The 17337-nt window shown below is 39.7% G+C and overlaps 1 protein-coding gene across 2 annotated transcripts in view; it reads right to left on the minus strand.

The window, feature by feature from the left end:
• LOC122787701 (outer dynein arm-docking complex subunit 4-like) overlaps positions 1 to 17337 on the minus strand; it is a 1060374-nt gene that overhangs the window by 315489 nt on the left and 727548 nt on the right. For both annotated transcript variants that reach the window (XM_044054554.1, XM_044054553.1), the window contains one exon: positions 11327 to 11427. In XM_044054554.1, the coding sequence (XP_043910489.1) occupies positions 11327 to 11427 (101 nt within the window). The remainder of the gene's footprint in view (positions 1 to 11326; positions 11428 to 17337) is intronic.

Consider the following 17337-nt stretch of genomic DNA (forward strand, 5'->3'; position numbering starts at 1 on the left):
ATATCTCCAGGATGTCTGCAAATGACACATCCTCAGAGGGGGATTGTGGGGACCCCTCTGCCTCATCCAAATCGGTGTCAGACGTTAGAGATTCCTGTGGGGAATCAATGTGCCTCCTCTTGCACAATCTCTTCCTCGGAACCTCATCAGAGGGGGCTTCTGGTGAGGCCTCCGAGGAACAGGGAGCACCCTCTGGGGCTGGCTGAGGCAATGGGGCTCTACGCTTAGGGTGAATCGTGGGAGCAGAAACAGAAAGCGGCCCTTTAGGGGAAGGAGAAGACGCCTCCGATGAAGTAGTTGTCTGTGCAGACAATACCTTCCTCATAAGGTTGAAAGCCCCCGAGCCCCGGGCCGAGGATTCCTCCGGTTCCGAAGAACGCGGAAGCATCCCCGACACCGGAACCGTGGGCTCCGACCCCGAGGACGGAGCCGAACCAATCTGTGCTGAGGCCCAAGAGGGAGAGTAGGCACCGAAAAATCGGTACGACTCTTGGTGCCGGAACCAAGGAGAGATCGTCGGCTCCGCGACTCCCCTATGAGCTCTGAAGGAGTCGAAGTCAATGGTGCCGATCGTGCAATGGACGGGTTCGGCACCGAGGGCTCCACTAGCATCGGTTCATCCTCTCCCGGCTCCGAAGACTGGACGAGTCTCGAAGAAGGACCTGTTGGAGACACAGGGAGGCCTTCTAGTTTCGACACCAACTGGGACGAAACCGCAATCAGCTTGGAAAGGGCCATGTTTTCCATTAGTTTCTGCACGACACGATCCACATCAGTATGGGATAATGGTCTGGAAGACCGGGTCGAAGGGGCCGAAGACGGCACCGACCGAAGAATCGACAGTGGAGGCAGCTCCAACACCGGTTCCAAGACCTGGGGCTCGGTGAAAGATAACCGTTCGATGCTCGGCCCTGAGGTCTGTGGAAGCGGCGAACAAATCTTGGAAGATGAGCTCGGGGCCGATGACATGGGCTCCAACATCTTCGACGTCTTCGACCCCTTCGAAGACTTAGAAGCCTGGTCAGACTTCTCCAAGGCCTCCTGGAAGTCAGGTTTAAGTAAACCCCTGTCAATAAGCTTCCTGCGCCTCTCTGTCATGACCCTCCCGCTAAAGGAATGAAAGATGGAGCAAACCTCCTGCAAATGGAGAGGGCCAAGGCAGTAGACGCAGGAAGCGTGATTGTCAGTGATGGACATTTTCTGTCCACACTGACACCTCTTAAAGCTGGATTTGGCTTTCTCTGACATGGTACAGCCAAGTCAAAGCACTAAAATAGTGAAAAATAGAATGAATAGAAAACTAGCTAACAATAACTATATATATAATAATAAGCAGTATACTACAAAGCTATAATAAACACAGTAGTAAAACAAAGTCAGAGTTCTGACAGAAAACAAGTAGGCCGAAGCCCAAACCTATGTATCAAATATATATATATATATATATATATATATATATATATATATATATATATATATAAGATATATATCAAAAAACACACACACACACTCTCTACACTATCTACCTAAGGTTAAAGTTAAAGTTTTGTTAAATTTTTTTTAAAAAAAAATTGCTTATCTGAATCGATAAACTAAATTGCTCTCTGGTGCGAGCTCTCCTCGACCGATCTGTTGCAGTGGCAAACTAGATCTGAGGAATAGCACAGAGGATTATGGGATATAGTCTGGTCTCGAGCTTCTCTAAGATGCAGAGCTTTGCGATATGGCCGACTCGAAGCCAAGGATCGGCTCCAAATCCGTGTGTAAGAACAAACGGCGAGATTGAACACTTTCACATTTCTTGTTTTTACTCACTAGTTTGAGTGTTTCTTGCTCCACCAAGGATAAATTTGATTGCACCTTATGCCTCCCTAGTGACTTCCTTAACTCATTTTCCAAAACTAACTCAAAATTCTTTAATTGTGGGTGCAGGGGTGGGTTAAATATACTGTTACGAACTAATCTTTCTTCATAAAAGGTCTTTTTGACACCATTAAAAAATAATTCTAGATTTTTCTTTCTGATAAATAAGTTAATGTCTACTAACAGTTTAAAAATATCAGTTCTCTGCCTGGGTATAAATCCAAAACCTTTTGAAAATAAATCAAAAAAAAGTTTTGTCACAGTGATACTAGAATAATTAAAAATGTTAAAATCATTTAATGCCCATTTACATCCATCATTATATAAACAATCATTTAATTTTTCCACCTCATTTGTTTCCTTCCTCGGGGCCCCCATTCTCTCACTTGGTAGTTTTTTGAACTGTAATCAATTGGTTCTTTATACATCACTCTCTCAGACCTTCTAAGTGGTGGAAATTCTGAAACTTCTAATTCATTGTCATCAAAAACTGGTATCTCATTTTCACTGATACTGTGCATTACAACCCTCTTTCTTAATGATCTAAGCTTAGGGTAATGTGATTTGGATTTGGATTCATTCAAGTATTTCAATTTTACCTAATTTCCTATTTTGAACATCAAAATATTTTGTTTCTAAATCTTTAAGTAACTCGTAATATTTATTCTTTTGCTCTTCTACAGTGAAAAGCAAATCATTAGTAATATCCTTGTTATGATGCTCTACTTGACTAAACCTTTTTTTCCATTTCACACTCATTATTTTGTATTATAGCCCTCATTATCTCAAAACCACAGTTGTCAAAGGCCGTAATCAACTGCTGGTGAAATGCAGTATCATCAACAACATTATTCAGATATTTACATACTCTAAGGCCTTTAGGTACTATTTTTAATTGCAAACAGTGTTTCAGGTATGCATTGTCAATTTCAAGCATTTTGTATTTGTACAGAGAATAATCAAAGTCTTCTAACATTTGAATATAAGTTCTACTAACACTTTTTTTGAATGTCTTTTTCCCAAATTCAAATTTAACGTTGAGAATGTCTCTCAACTGCTGCACAGTACCTGTTTGATCCCCAGCATTGTTTCCAAAGTTCGAAGAATTAGTCCGGTTCTGCGCATCTCGCGAACCTTCTGTATCTTGATTTCCAGTCTCTCCACAAACAGTAATATGTGGGAATCCATCTAGACTCCCTGAGTCCGCCGTATTAACTCCATTTCTGTCACAAACCTCATCGCCATTGCATACACGCGTTCCTTCAGGCGAAGCAGAACGCCTAATTGCTTCCTGGTTTCCTGGTACAGAAAGCGTCGATAACAGCGTAACCACTGATTGGCTGACTGGCGTAAGCAACCCTACCAATTGAGTCAATTGGCCTATGAGCTTCTGAAGCTCTCCGATCTCGGTGCTTTTGTTTCCACTGTCCATGACAACAAACTCCTGGGATTCCATCCAAAAAACAAACGAATAACCAAAATGAACGGAAGGTGCAAAAAGTCACTAATAACCACAGAAAGCACCCAGAATCCAAGGACTTTATGACAAACAGTTTCATAACAAACAAAATAAAAAACGCTGACAATATTTCACAACACGTTTTCGTCCTTAACTTCGTCAGATGAAATCACACAAGTGAACTCACCTTATATACTTAACCAATTACAAAAGATCCAATAATAAAACAGATCTAATTAAGCAATTCCAAAGACAATATTAAAGTAAAACAAGCACTACTGTGATTTATCATACCCAGTTAAAGTGAATACAAATGAATAAATATATGTATAAATGTATATAAATATTTCTAAAATAAAACATATAATATGTACAATATCTCTGATCTATCATATTGTATGAAATTCATATAAAATCCATATAAAATGTCACAATACCCAAATAAATTAAATTAATAAATTAATGGAACTGTACTTATAACTTGGCAGACCTCAGTTTCAAAACTGGAATGAGGGATATCATTTCATTAAGACCTGCTTTTCTGTTAGCTTCTAATATAATTTGCCAGTACAGTTCTCTGTATTCTACTAGTGTTTCCCAATTCCCACCTCTGGGGTCAACTAACACAGTTTCTAAAACAAAGAACCTAAACGTTGCTGCTTTACATGTCATAGTGTGTTTGTATAGTGCATTATTTTCTTTTTTAGTCCTAATGTCATAAAGATGCTCATATATTCTTTGCTTGAGCATCCTTTCACTTTTCCCTACATAGAATGAATCACATTTCGTACAAGTAACTAAATATATAATACCCTTAGTATTACAATTTACAAATGCACCTAATTTTAATTTCTTATGTCTACTTCGTAAATATAATGAATCTCCTACAGTGAGGTGTGAACAATAACTACACCTACCACATTTAAACAACCCTACTCTTTTCCTAGTAACATTTTCAAACATTATTTCATTTATCCCTCTCTCCAAAATATTCTTAATATTGTTACCCTTCCTATAAATGAATTTTAATTCATTATCAAAAATGTGGTTTAAATCAGATAATCTAGCAAAGTTTTTCCATTCTTTATCAATAACTCTTTTAACTAGTAGTTTTAAGTAGTGCTTATTTTACTTTAATATTTTCTTTGGAATTGCTTAATTAGATCTGTTTTATTATTGGATCTTTTGTAATTGGTTAAGTATATAAGGTGAGTTCACTTGTGTGATTTCATCTGACGAAGTTAAGGACGAAAACGTGTTGTGGAATATTGTCAGCGTTTTTTATTTTGTTTGTTATTAAACTGTTCATCACAAAGTCCTTGGATTCTGGGTGCTTTCTGTGGTTATACATCTACATCTCTAATTTAAGGAGAATTCACTGGTTCCTAGAACTTTGTTATTTAGAACTTCGTACTGAAGAATTCTGTTGTGCCAACATTTGTGTATTTATGCAAGCGCAAGGTGAAGTGTAATTAGAAAGTTTTTAGTTTCATGTTCAACAGAACAAGAAATGCTTGCGACTTTTATGGAGTGCTTTACATTGTGAGAGAACTCTGAGCATTAAGTGCTGCCAAATTTTGTTACTTGGCTTTGAACATTGAGCTTTGTATTTCTCTCGAGTAACATCAAAAGTTTTTTGCTTCAGCAAGCGGTTTACATCACAGAGACGTTTAAAGTACTACGATATAGTCGAACGCATTGAAGGACTTTTGCTGCATTTGCTTTATATGCTTAAACACGGAACATTTGTGTTTTTTAAAGTAGTGGCGTTCTTACTGAGAAGGAATTGAGTTGGTTGGTGATCAACTTGAAAATGAGTGTTGCGTTTGAAGCAAATTTTAATATCTTTTTAATAAATACTAAAATACATATTCAAAATGGCTGTGGAGTAGCGGTTTGATTTTTCTTTATTTTTACTTGTAAATGTTTCACCTCCAAAGTCCTGCTTACACTTATCAAAGGTACCAGAACTTGTCAGAGATTTGGGATGCATGGTTTGGCTTTAAAAGTCCATTGTCGTTGTTAGCCTAGAAAATACCTATGAATCTGAGGAAGAATACAGGCAAAGCAATTTGTTGATTTAAACTTGTTTCAGATGCCACCTTTGGAAAGAAGGACGGAGGGATTTGTTCTCTGTGAGTCTTTATCCTTGTGGAAAATAAGGAAGGGTGGTTTGCACGAAAGTGCCTGCAGTTCCAAAACTCATCTTGCTGAAATGATAGCAATCAAACAATATTTTTCCGAGAGAGAAATTTTAAATCTGTTAATGCTGTAAGTTCAAAAAGGTTTTGGGTCAATGACTGTAGTAAGATTGTAACATCCCATGGTGAAACTGGATCTTGTTTAGGTGGCCTCAGTAAGAATGTTCCCTTATGGAATGTTTTGGCCACCATAAGTGATGCAATAGATAAATCGTTACATCCAAAGTTTGAGATGGCAGCCATCTGGACTTTTATAGTAGAATAACTGGAGCCTCGCAGAAAAAGCTCAGAAAGAAAATAGAATATTTTTGGAAGAGGGGCTAAGAAAGGGTCTAAGCCCTTCAAGGATGCCCAAACAGAAAATCTTTTCCATTTGCTTTTGTAAGTCTTTTTGGTTGATTCCTTCTGAGAAGAAGCGATTATGTGCACTACTGGGGAGGAAAGCCCGGCATCTCTGGTTATAGTTAAATTTGGAGAAACCCTGCAGTTAGTTTCAGGGACTGAAGATCTGGTAGAGGCATCCTGTATAGGTGACTGAGTAGATGTGGAACTGGATCCAGCACCCATGGTGCGTGTAGTAAGTGAGGCCAAAGGAAGGGAAACCATACCTGTGAAGGCCAAATGGAGACAATGAGGATTAGCCTGGTCTTGCACTTCATGGCTTTCTGAATGAACTTCATGAGAAGTGGAGTTGTTGGAAAGGCAAACAGGAGATCTGGTGGTCAAAATGGGCAAGCGCATGTCTCAGAGACTGTCCCTATGGAAGGATGAAGGCAAAGTAATTGCTGCATTTGTTATTGAGGTAAGAAGCAAAGAGGTTGCAGCAAGACTGCCCCCCAGTGGCTGAAGATCTCTGCTGCCACTGTTTGTTTGAGAGACTACTTATGAGGGAATAGGCTAGACCTGCTCAAACTGTCCTCTAGTATACTGGATGTCCCCGGAATGTGCATTGCTACTAGAAAGCTGTGTGAAGACATTATCTATTGCCAGACTCACATGGCCTCATGGTGAAGAGGGTATGAAAGTGTTCCATCTTGCTTGCTGATGCACCAGACCACTGACATATTGTCTATGTGAATGGAAATTACACCCTTGGGTGAAAGGTCCTGAAAAGCCTGCAATGCTAGGAGCACTGCTTTCATCTGCAAAACATTAATGTGAAGTTTGGCCTCCACTGATGAACACATCCCTTGAACTGTCTTCTCTTCAAATCCACTTACCCCACCCTAGAAGGGAGGCATCCATACTGACTGTGGCCCTGGGAGCAGGTGGGCAAAGGGTCTGCCCTGTACCACTGACTGAGACATGATCCACTAACTAATATGATTCCTGCATACTTCGGTAAGTTGTATTCTGGTGTAAAGTGAGTGAACTTTCTGTGACCACTGTACTGCCAGCGTCCACTGTAGGACTCTCATGTGGTATCTTGCTAATGGGACCAGAGTAATAAACAGTAGAAGCCACCAGCCCTAAAAGATGGAGGATGAGTCCTGTTTTAGGGCATGGGTGTTGCATGACTTGATAGGCTACAAGCCATAATGACTGAATTCTTGCAATGGGGAGTTTTATAATTTGCTGGACTGTGTCTATCTGGCACCCTATAAATTCTCTGTTCTGCTTAGGAGTCAGTTTGCTCTTCTTGTGGTTGACCAATATTCCCAACTGATCTGCAAGAGTAAGAAGGAATATTTGATGTTGTAATAGTAAATCCTTGGAGGTAGCAGTTAGGACCCAATTGTCTAAATGCATTGTATCCCCTGCAGGTGGAGATGAACTTCTACTACTGCCATAATCTTGGTGAACAACCAGGAGCCTTTAGTGATACCAAATGGCAGTGCCCTGAATTGGTAGTTATTGGCTCACGGCTGGAAACAGAAAAATCTCCTGAATTGCCTTTGGATCTTGATGTGATAGTAGGCATCCTGGAGACTGGTACAGCACATTTAATCATTCTTCCTCAACAGAGATAGAATGGACTGTACCATGACCATCTGGAGCTTTGTCAGACATATTGATTTAGGCTGCTGAGATCTAATATTGGTCTGTGGTCCCGTGACTTTTCAGAGTCGGACATGGAGCTGAAATATGACTCAGGATCCTAATTGATCTGGGGGGACTGTCTGGATGACTTTATTGATAAGCAACTTTGACACTTCTGTTTATGCAGACTCCAACTGCTCAGGAAGTATATTGGGAATCTTTGATCTTTTCCTTGAGATGGACAAAAAGGGTATGGTATAGCCTCTGGTAATTATCTTTAGCACCCATGAATTGGGCATTATGGTTTGCCAGGCTATTTGTCAGGCTAAAGAGTGTAAAGCTAAGCATCCCTTAACTGTCTCCAGAGTGCAGCAGTCGGGCTGCTATTCAGGGATGCTGATAGGTTTCTCAGTGAAGTGTCCACATAAACCTTGGTTATGTGGACTACTTTTCCCTCTCAGGTGACATCAGTTTGAATTGCCTCCATCTCTGATAGAGGAACTTTCTTCAGATAGTACCTTCTTTGTGGCTGCTGCCACCATCATGACATTTACAGAGGGCCTTTTGACCAGTGTTTTGTATCTTTCAGAGTAAGTAAGATTTTGTCCATTTTCTGGAATGGGCTCTATCATGTCAGGATCCTTCCAAGCCTTCTGAGTGACAAGATCTATAAGCTGTCAGGAGGTGGGACCACCCAGGACATTGATAGGACAGACCCAAAGATGTCAAGGAACACAGACTCATCAGAAGAAGGAGCTTCTGTGGACCAACCCCCTGCTTCATCAAGTCCAGATTATCCCCAAAGGTGACATCCTCAGGGTGATCTTGGGGATCTTTCTTCATCATATAAGTCCCTGTCTTCAATGATGGATTTTAGACAGCAGTTTAAATGTTTCCAATTACATGTCCTTTTTCTCAGGATGTGTCTCAGGGGTTTCTGATGAAGTCATATCAGAGTCGGACATGGAGTTCAAATGTTGAACTGCATCGATGATAACCAAGTCTGTCTGTCCCTGTTAAATTAAATGAGAGGAAAGAAGTACAGGATCCACTGGGAGTCAGGATGGATCTGAACTCTGTGTATATACCAGTCTCCTCGGCCTAGCCAAAGCCCTTTCCACAGCTTCAAAAGCCAACTCAGTTAATGGAGCTAAGGAGAAACTACTCCGGTCAGCAGACTCTGTAGGTTTCCCAACACCAAAAGAGGTCAGTTCAGAGGAGGACCTCAGTACTGAGCAGTCTAGTGCTGAAGCACAGAGGAGGAAGAACAACTCTGAAAACCTGGAGTTGACTCCACCTTCGATACTCTGACCCAAATGCTCTGGCACCAAAAAACATTGGTGTTGAGACAGTAAGAGAAGTTGTTGAAGCCAAAGTCTCCAGAGCTATCGGATTTGTTGATGGTGTGACAGAAATGGTATGGACTCATAATCGCAGGCTCAAGGAAAAGAGTCAATATAGGAAAAGGTTTGGACGGTGTTGAAGGGCCTGTTGCCATCACTCTCCTCGGGTATGGTGTCAGGAGGACTTCTATCTGATTCTGTGTCCTCAGGAATTTCCCCAGCATACAGTCAACATCCAACTTGGTAAGACCTCTGGTAGATTGTCTGGACCTTGATGAAGAAGCTACAGATGCTGGCCTCAGTGGTAGCTTTTGCTGAAGAAAAGGTGAATGAAGTATGGGGCTGACTGGCCCTGGAGAAACTGTAGTTTTCGGTGAGGGGGTTCAGATCTGAGTAGCAGATGAATCCAACTGCCTTGACAACTTATGTGCAGACCTAGTAAAGCAGTTGTATCTGGAGACTTTTCTTCAACCTTTCTACCCTCTCTCCTTGAAACTTTTTGTCTTGTTTGTGTCTGTGTTTCTCTTTGGGCCTTTCTCTCTCTTTCTCTTTGGATTTTTCTCTCTCTTTCTCCCTCTTCTTATCCACAGATGGATAAGTAGATGGTACTTTGTCCTCAAAGGATATTTTGGACCCTGTCTGAGGGGGAAATAAGCCCTTAAGAATAAGTTTCTCCCTTTTGCCTTGAAGTGTTCTGGTACCAAATGCAGCACAGATGCTGCAACTATCCTCTAGATGGGAATAACCACTGAGGGAATGGGGGTCTTGGGGGGGTATCTTGTATCCTCAGGCTGAACACTTCTGGAAACCAGTGGACTTGTCAAACATGAGAACAATGCTATTCAAAAATAATTATTACAATAACAAACTTCACACCGTATATTAAAAGCAATTATTTAAGGAGTGAACCTATACTAATCCTAACACTAACTGAAAACTAACAACTATCCAAAAAGAATTACAGAAAAGGGAGGAGTAAAGATTTTAGCCAAAAGAGCTTTCACTTATCGTGAATGCACTGGAGCTCTTGGAGGACACATCTGGTTAAACAGGCAACAAACCAGATCTGAGGTAAATCAGATGGGAGGAAGGAATTGTGAGTAGAGGAGGAGTAAGAGATCTCATATCCAATACTGTTGTATAAGGCATCGAGGTTGGATCCAACTGGATCCAATAACCCACATGTAGAATCGGACAAAAACAGACAATGACAGATTATAATTTTTCTGGGTGTTTTTTGGGGGGGGCTATAGTGCAGATGGACTACAGAAGTAATGCTGACTGGTTAAAACCAAACTACTGAGAGTCTCCATGTAGTGATCAAGTCGTTCAGACCTGTATAAGCTACGGATCCTTATTCTCCTGTATACTGTATGAATTTCTGATTGAGAGATTCTACCTGCAGAAGTCTTAATGCTTAATATATATTTAAGTATGCTCACAGGACATGACTTATCTCTCAGCTTATTTGTTAAGAAACCTGGACAAATCCAAAACTAATATGGGGACAAATGCCTAATAATTTTTTTTTCTAATTCACTTAAAACATTAACAGTACAACAGGATTTACGTCAAGACATTTATTCTTTGAAGAATGAGTTTGAAAATCTGTAATGCCTTGCATTATTGACTAAGTGTGATCCTTATTAATTTATCAGAAAATTAAAAATGTTAGAAGCGACAGGGTAAAAATAAGAAACAAAATACGGAACATTCTGTGTAATTGCAGAGGGTAGAAAGGTACTGGCACAGGCTATCATAAAGCAGCAAATCACTAGAAGCATTTTGATTGGTAAACTAATAGTTACATAAGTAGCAGGAAAAACAGTTATATGAGTGGCAAACAGCTAATAAACTAAATGCCATTACTATTACTCACTAATCTGTTAAAGGGTCAAAAAGTTTTATTCAAATTACTTAGATTAAATGAGTAATCTAATATATCAACAGAAGTCACTTGACTGCCACTTTCAATTTCTGTACAATTCCAGCTCAGCTTTAAATGTTTAAAACTTTTTCCAGTTTTTTTGTATAAACTTTCAAGATTGTTTTAATGCTTGTATAACATATGGAGTTTTTTCCACAGACCTCTGCTGTAAAGGGGTTCATGCTAAACTGAGTCTGAATTTCCTTGTAAACAAAAGCAAAATAAATAAATAAATAAACTTGATTTTGCAGGCTCATCAATGCAGTTTCAATATACAGGTTTTTAATCAGTGATCAGTCTTCTCAAGTAGCTGGAGGTACATGCTGATATTGACAACTTACATAGGGTATAGTACACATAAACATACTACATACACATACACACTTTTTCACTTTTTCTCTCAGTTTCTCTCTGTCAATGCCCAGATCCACTGCTTACATAACAGTGTTTGTACAAGATGAAGGAGAAGGAATTTTGCTTTAAAATATGACTGGTAAAGAAGGACAAAAAAGAAAGCACTGGTGTCTAGTATTCAGTGAAAGAAACCACTTACGTTCATAATGGCCTGATGTGCTGCCTCATCATTTAGGAGTTTTGCTATTTCAAGAGCTTTTTCGAAATAACTAACAGCTGCTTGGTTATCACCAAGTTTCACTAAAGAAAAAAAAGAACTGGTTCAATATGACTATGTTAGTCATTTTAACAGTATACACAAATCAAAAACATTACAACCCATAAGTAGAAGACAGATTTACTGACCACTGTGTGATATAAATTGCACTCTAGCACCCTCTTATTTATTTATATGAGCAATTATGCTAGTCATGTGATCCTGTATCATTCTAGTGTTTTGCCTGATTGTCTAGGAAGGGCATTAAATGAATCTGTATAAATGCAATCTATATCTATGTGAAAAAGACTTGGCCGAGTTGCAAGTGGAGTGGTCAAAACACAGTTATAAAGCATAATTGGTCATCTCCTCATCAGGTGCAATAATAAAATTACCTATTTCAGGTGACATGTGAACATGACAAATGTGTGGTACAGCTAGACAGATTTTCATAAATCCATTCATCCTTGCTGAAACTTCTGTCATCCTTTTGTAGTCAATCCAACATGACAGAAAGCTCCATCCAGCTTTATAAATTTAGATTAAGACCAGATAATCTAAAAAATACAGTAGGATCCTATACAAATCTTGAAACTCCAAAAGCTCTGATGTGAAGTTTCTTTAGAACATTTCCAAATAAGTTTCTTTCTTGGCCTTTTAGCTAAGATAAAATGCTGTAGATTGCCTCTGCTTGACCATCCCTTCTGCTCATTTTACAGTTATTTGCTTCCTCCCAGGATAACTTATTGTTCAGCTCATTAACTTCCTTGCTACAATTATGTTGTGCCATTAGTGTCAAGAACAAATGACAACAAACTTTGTTTAGCTGCTTAGTATTTTTCCTTATGCTTTTTCAAACATACTGAGCATGTGAAATGCGTCCATGACTTAATGTTGTAGAATTCAGCAGACAGCAACACCATGTTTCACTATGTTTCCCTGAATGCCTGCCATAGCAAATGTTCAGTGGAGACCGAGGAAATAATCTCCAGGTCAGCACATACCCCCCACCTACCCCCTCCTAACAACACTCCCCCACCTAAATCACTAAAAATATTCTCACTAAATATTCAAGGCATTGTAAATAAAATAACAGAACTGCACTCTTGAATTTCTAATATATCTCCCCACATCCTCACTCTATCGGAAACGTGGCTTAAACCACACATCCTGAACTCGGAAATCTTACCTCCAGGCTACAATATCTTTCGCTCAGATAGAACTAATAAGCAAGGAGGGGGGTGGCCATCATCTACTCTGAACTACTAAACCTGTCCTCTCTCTCCATCTCTGTTCCATCTTTCTCACCTGCAGAAATCCTTATCATTAACTATCACCTAAACTCATACAAAAGATTTGCCATAGTCTCTATATACATTCCCCCGGCAATAATATTCCAATCCTAGAGAATTTTCTCTAGGGCTCACTGAACATGTCCCCTATGAAAGCATCATACTTGGAGACGTCAACATAGACTGGTCTAAACTGTCCCACTCATCCCCTAACCATACTCTCAACCTCCATGGATTTCACCAAGACATTTCTACCCCCACTAGACTGGATTCTTACCTGAGCTCCCAACCATTACCATAACCCTGGCATACTTCCAGACTCTTTAAGTGATCACTCCCCAACCTTTATTCACAGATTCACCCAACATTTTCCCAAAGACCATACTTACAGAATATGCCAGAACCTCACCAACTTTGACCCAGATACTTTTAACTCTAAACTATCTGACATCAATTGGTCTTTCCTATACCACCTCACTCTCAATGAGTCTGTAAAGTCCTTCAATAAGATTTTCCTTGACACCCCTGATTCTTTTGCCCCTTCTAGAAAACTCAGAATTAAATTCAACTATGCCCCCTGGCTTACAAAACAAACCCAATTGATCATGCACAAAAGATATAGCACCTGGAAATCCTGGTTAAAAATAAATCCCCTTTCTTACTTCAGATATACAAAGAGCTCAGAAACCAGACCAAAAAAAGTCATCAAAGATAAGAGAGCTTATTTTTCCTCTAACCAAAGCAGCCCTCACAAAAATCCAAAAAAATTCTGGACCTCCATTAACAACCTGCTCCACCCAGGTAAACTCACTACTCCCACCCCTTTCCGCACAACACTGCCACTGAAACTGCCATTCTCCTCAACAACTATTTCATAGAAACTATCCAAAAGCTCACACAAAATAGTACATCTCACCCAACACCTCTATCACCTTTTAACAAAACTCTTCCCAATACATTTTCTTTCCAACCAGTCCCAATTACCACTATTAAATCTCTTCTAAATAAACTTAAGCATTTCTCCCCCTCTGCCGACCAACTACCCTCCCACTTCTTAAAACTAGCTGCACAATCCATTGCCTACCCTGTCACTATACTTATTAATTGTTCCATCTCTGAGGCCCTTGTCCAAGATATCTTGAAATCCTTTTATACAATCCCTCTTCACAAAGGCGGCAACTCAACTGATCCCTCTAACTTTAGACTCATTGCTATCCTGTCCCCCCTTTCTAAAATTTTAGAAAAGTGCATCCATGCTCAGTTAATCAAACACCTTCTTGACAACAATCTCCTTACTCCTACCCAACATGGCTTTAGACCCCACCATAGCACAGCCACTACATTACTCTCCTTTACTCAAACAATAGCTGAAGCCCGTGGCAATAACTTTCTCATCTTCTGTCTATTCCTTGATCTTTCAAAGGCCTTTGATATTGTCTCTCACTCTAAACTCTTTACTAAATTTTCTGATCTACATCTCTCTTACTTCTCCATCAACTTGTTCTCTAGCTACCTCTCCAGCAGGCAGCAATCTGTCCACTGGCAAACTGTCCTCTCTCCATTCCTCTCTGTAAATACTGGAGTTCCCCAAGAATCAATTCTAGGCCCCCTTCTGATCAACATATTCACTAACAAACTTCACTCTGTTACTAACCTCTCTACACTTTTACAATATGCTGATGACTCCACCCTTATCACCTCTGCCTGCAACATACCTCAACTCCTAGCTCTCACTCAACAAACCTTCACCTCTGTTGAAACCTGGCTCTCTGATAACCAATTAATACTAAATAAAAAAAAAACTAAACTCCTCTTCTTCCCTAACACACTCACCCAGCACAAACCCTCTTTTTCTATCACATCTCTTAATAACACCATCAACAAACCTGAACCCCATACCAAACTACTTGGAGTAATTATTAATGATGAACTAAAATTCAATACTCATATCCAACAATGTATAAAAAAGACCCACCAGAAACTCGGACTTCTCTGTTGCAACCAGAAATTTCTGTCACCTTTTTCCAAACCTTCCCTCGCTCAGTCCCTTCTCCTACCCTGTCTTCTCTGGGCTGCCCCGTCCTTACTAATGTTCAAACTTCCCTTATTACTAAACTAGAGAAAACTTATCACAAAATAGCCAGGTTTGCCTCTAATTTAAGCTATAAATCCAACCACTGTCTCGCCCGTAAATCACTCATATGGCCAGAATTCTCTAAACAACTACTTCTACCCCAACTTCACATTACATACTCTATCCTGAATGACCCTTCTTCCTGCCCTTCCATTTCCAACCTAGTCTTCTACTACAACCCCCATCGTCACCTTTGTACTTCCAGCAAACACCTCCTTGACATATATAAGCCCAATAAACATATAGGAAAGTCCCTCTACGAATACTCTGTTGCACATGCTTTGAACTCACTCCCTCAAAACATAAGAAACATTCATCAAAAGGGTCTATATTAGAACACCGAAGTTTAAAAACTTCAAATGTTCTAATATTGACCCCATATTAAGCGAAAGCTGAAAACATCGAACATACAGAACAGCTATTTTTTTCCTAGGGAAAAAATTTGCTGTTCCAAAACACATACACACAACACAAGCACACCAAACAAACAGCAATCCACACACATACACCTAAAATCTTACACCTAACCCTACACTAAACTATACACACACCACTAACTATCCACTTACCTTAACCCAAACCCTAACCCTAAGGTCTGTCAGTATCGCACACTCACCTCACCCGTGCCCTAACCGTAACTCACCTACCCCGCCCTAACCCTCACTTCCACACAATAGCACACTTACCTGACCTGTGCCCTAACCCTAACTCACCTACCCTGCCCTAACCCTCACGTCCACACAATCGCACACTTACCTGACCCGTGCCCTAACCCTAACTCACCTAACCTGCCCTAACCCTCATATCCACACAATCGCACACATACCTAACCCGCACCCTAACCCTAACTAACCTAACCCGCACTCAGTCGCACACTTACCAAAACCCGACCCGTAACTTTCCACCACAGCGCTGAAAATACTGAAGCAATAGAAATGGACAACCAAATTCTTTCCCTCGGAAAAAATTTGGTTTTCTGTTGCTTCGGTATTTTCAGCTTTCGCTGAATAGGGGTCGATATTAGAAGATTCGAAGTTTTGAAAAGTCGATGTTCTAATATAGACTCCATCAAAATCACCTGTTCAAAAAAGAACTTAATTTTTTTTCTTCAGAGCACATGGTCCTGCCCTTGTGTAGCACCCACTTGATCTAGCTTCTTTTCTTCTCAACTTTAACTCCTTTTCCCTACTCTTATCTTTACTTCCTTGTACTTGCCTCATTTACCTTTATACCTCCATCTCCCCTCACTTCCATAGCATATATATTCATATATATCTTTATTTTAAAGAAAAAAAAATTGATTGAATAGTTTATCAATTTGTATGTACTTCATGTGTGATATTTTATAGACCTGTCAATTATTTAACCTAGTGTATGTACAGATATTCTGTAACTGTTGATTTTCTTATTATATTTCATGGTGGTTTTAATGTTTTACTCATTTTTATTTTTGATTTGATTTTATTGTAAAAATATGTAATACGTCTGGAGCTTTTCTGCTTGGGTCTCCACTGAACATGGGACACACACACACACACACAAACACACACACACACAGACACACAGACACACACACACACAGACACACACACACACAGACACACACAGACACACACACACACAGACACACACACACACACACACACACACACACACACACACACACACACACACACACACACACACACACACACACACACCTTTGGCATAAAGGGCTGTGCATTGTACAGGTATTACTGCACTGCCAGCATTATGAAGCATGATCCCAACAAATGTGCATCACAAGTCTCTGTGAGTGAGGTAATAACTGTTCACTTGACACCCCTGAGTTTCATAGTGTGCTTATAAAATGGACATTTGTATTGCTGATGTATATTAAAGTTTAACAATATTTTAATAGAAATTATATATTTCATATTGCATTTTGATGTAAAATAATTATTCCACAATACAACTGCAGCAGGAAAGGTGTCATCATGTTATCCTCCTCCAAGACCAGAACATGCAGGGGGATGTTGGGAGAAAGGCTGTAAAGGTTTTTACTAGTTAAATAGGGCTACACTTGTTTAAATACTTTGCAGAGTTCTTTTTTAATACAGAGATTATACTTTACCTTAGTACTTTCAGTTTGGCTGCCAGCAGGGGTTAGAGACAATCGTAAGAGCTGAGGTATCATTTGAGGGAAATTATAAAATGAGCTCAACTAAGATAATTTACTAGCTGTCAATTTTTTTAAATGGATTTTGTTTGTATGTTGTGTGGTGAAGTGCCATTTTAAACTAAAACATTTAGTATGAATTAGCAAGACAAAAATATGGCAAGAATTTAGTTTTAAAGCTTCAATGGCTTTTAAATTTTTGTGTTTCCCCACTGGTACAGAGCCTACACTTGTTAATCACAATGTATGGTACACACATTATACACTTCTGGTAGCCAGACATGTTCTTATATTTTGTGAACCAAATACATATATGCCAGCTTACTAACATGTGGTAACCCTAACCCTGCCCCAAACCCATCCCTACACC

This window comes from Protopterus annectens, chromosome 13.part0 (assembly GCF_019279795.1).
Source record: "Protopterus annectens isolate FY-2018-M chromosome 13.part0, PAN1.0, whole genome shotgun sequence".
Taxonomy (NCBI): domain Eukaryota; kingdom Metazoa; phylum Chordata; order Ceratodontiformes; family Protopteridae; genus Protopterus; species Protopterus annectens.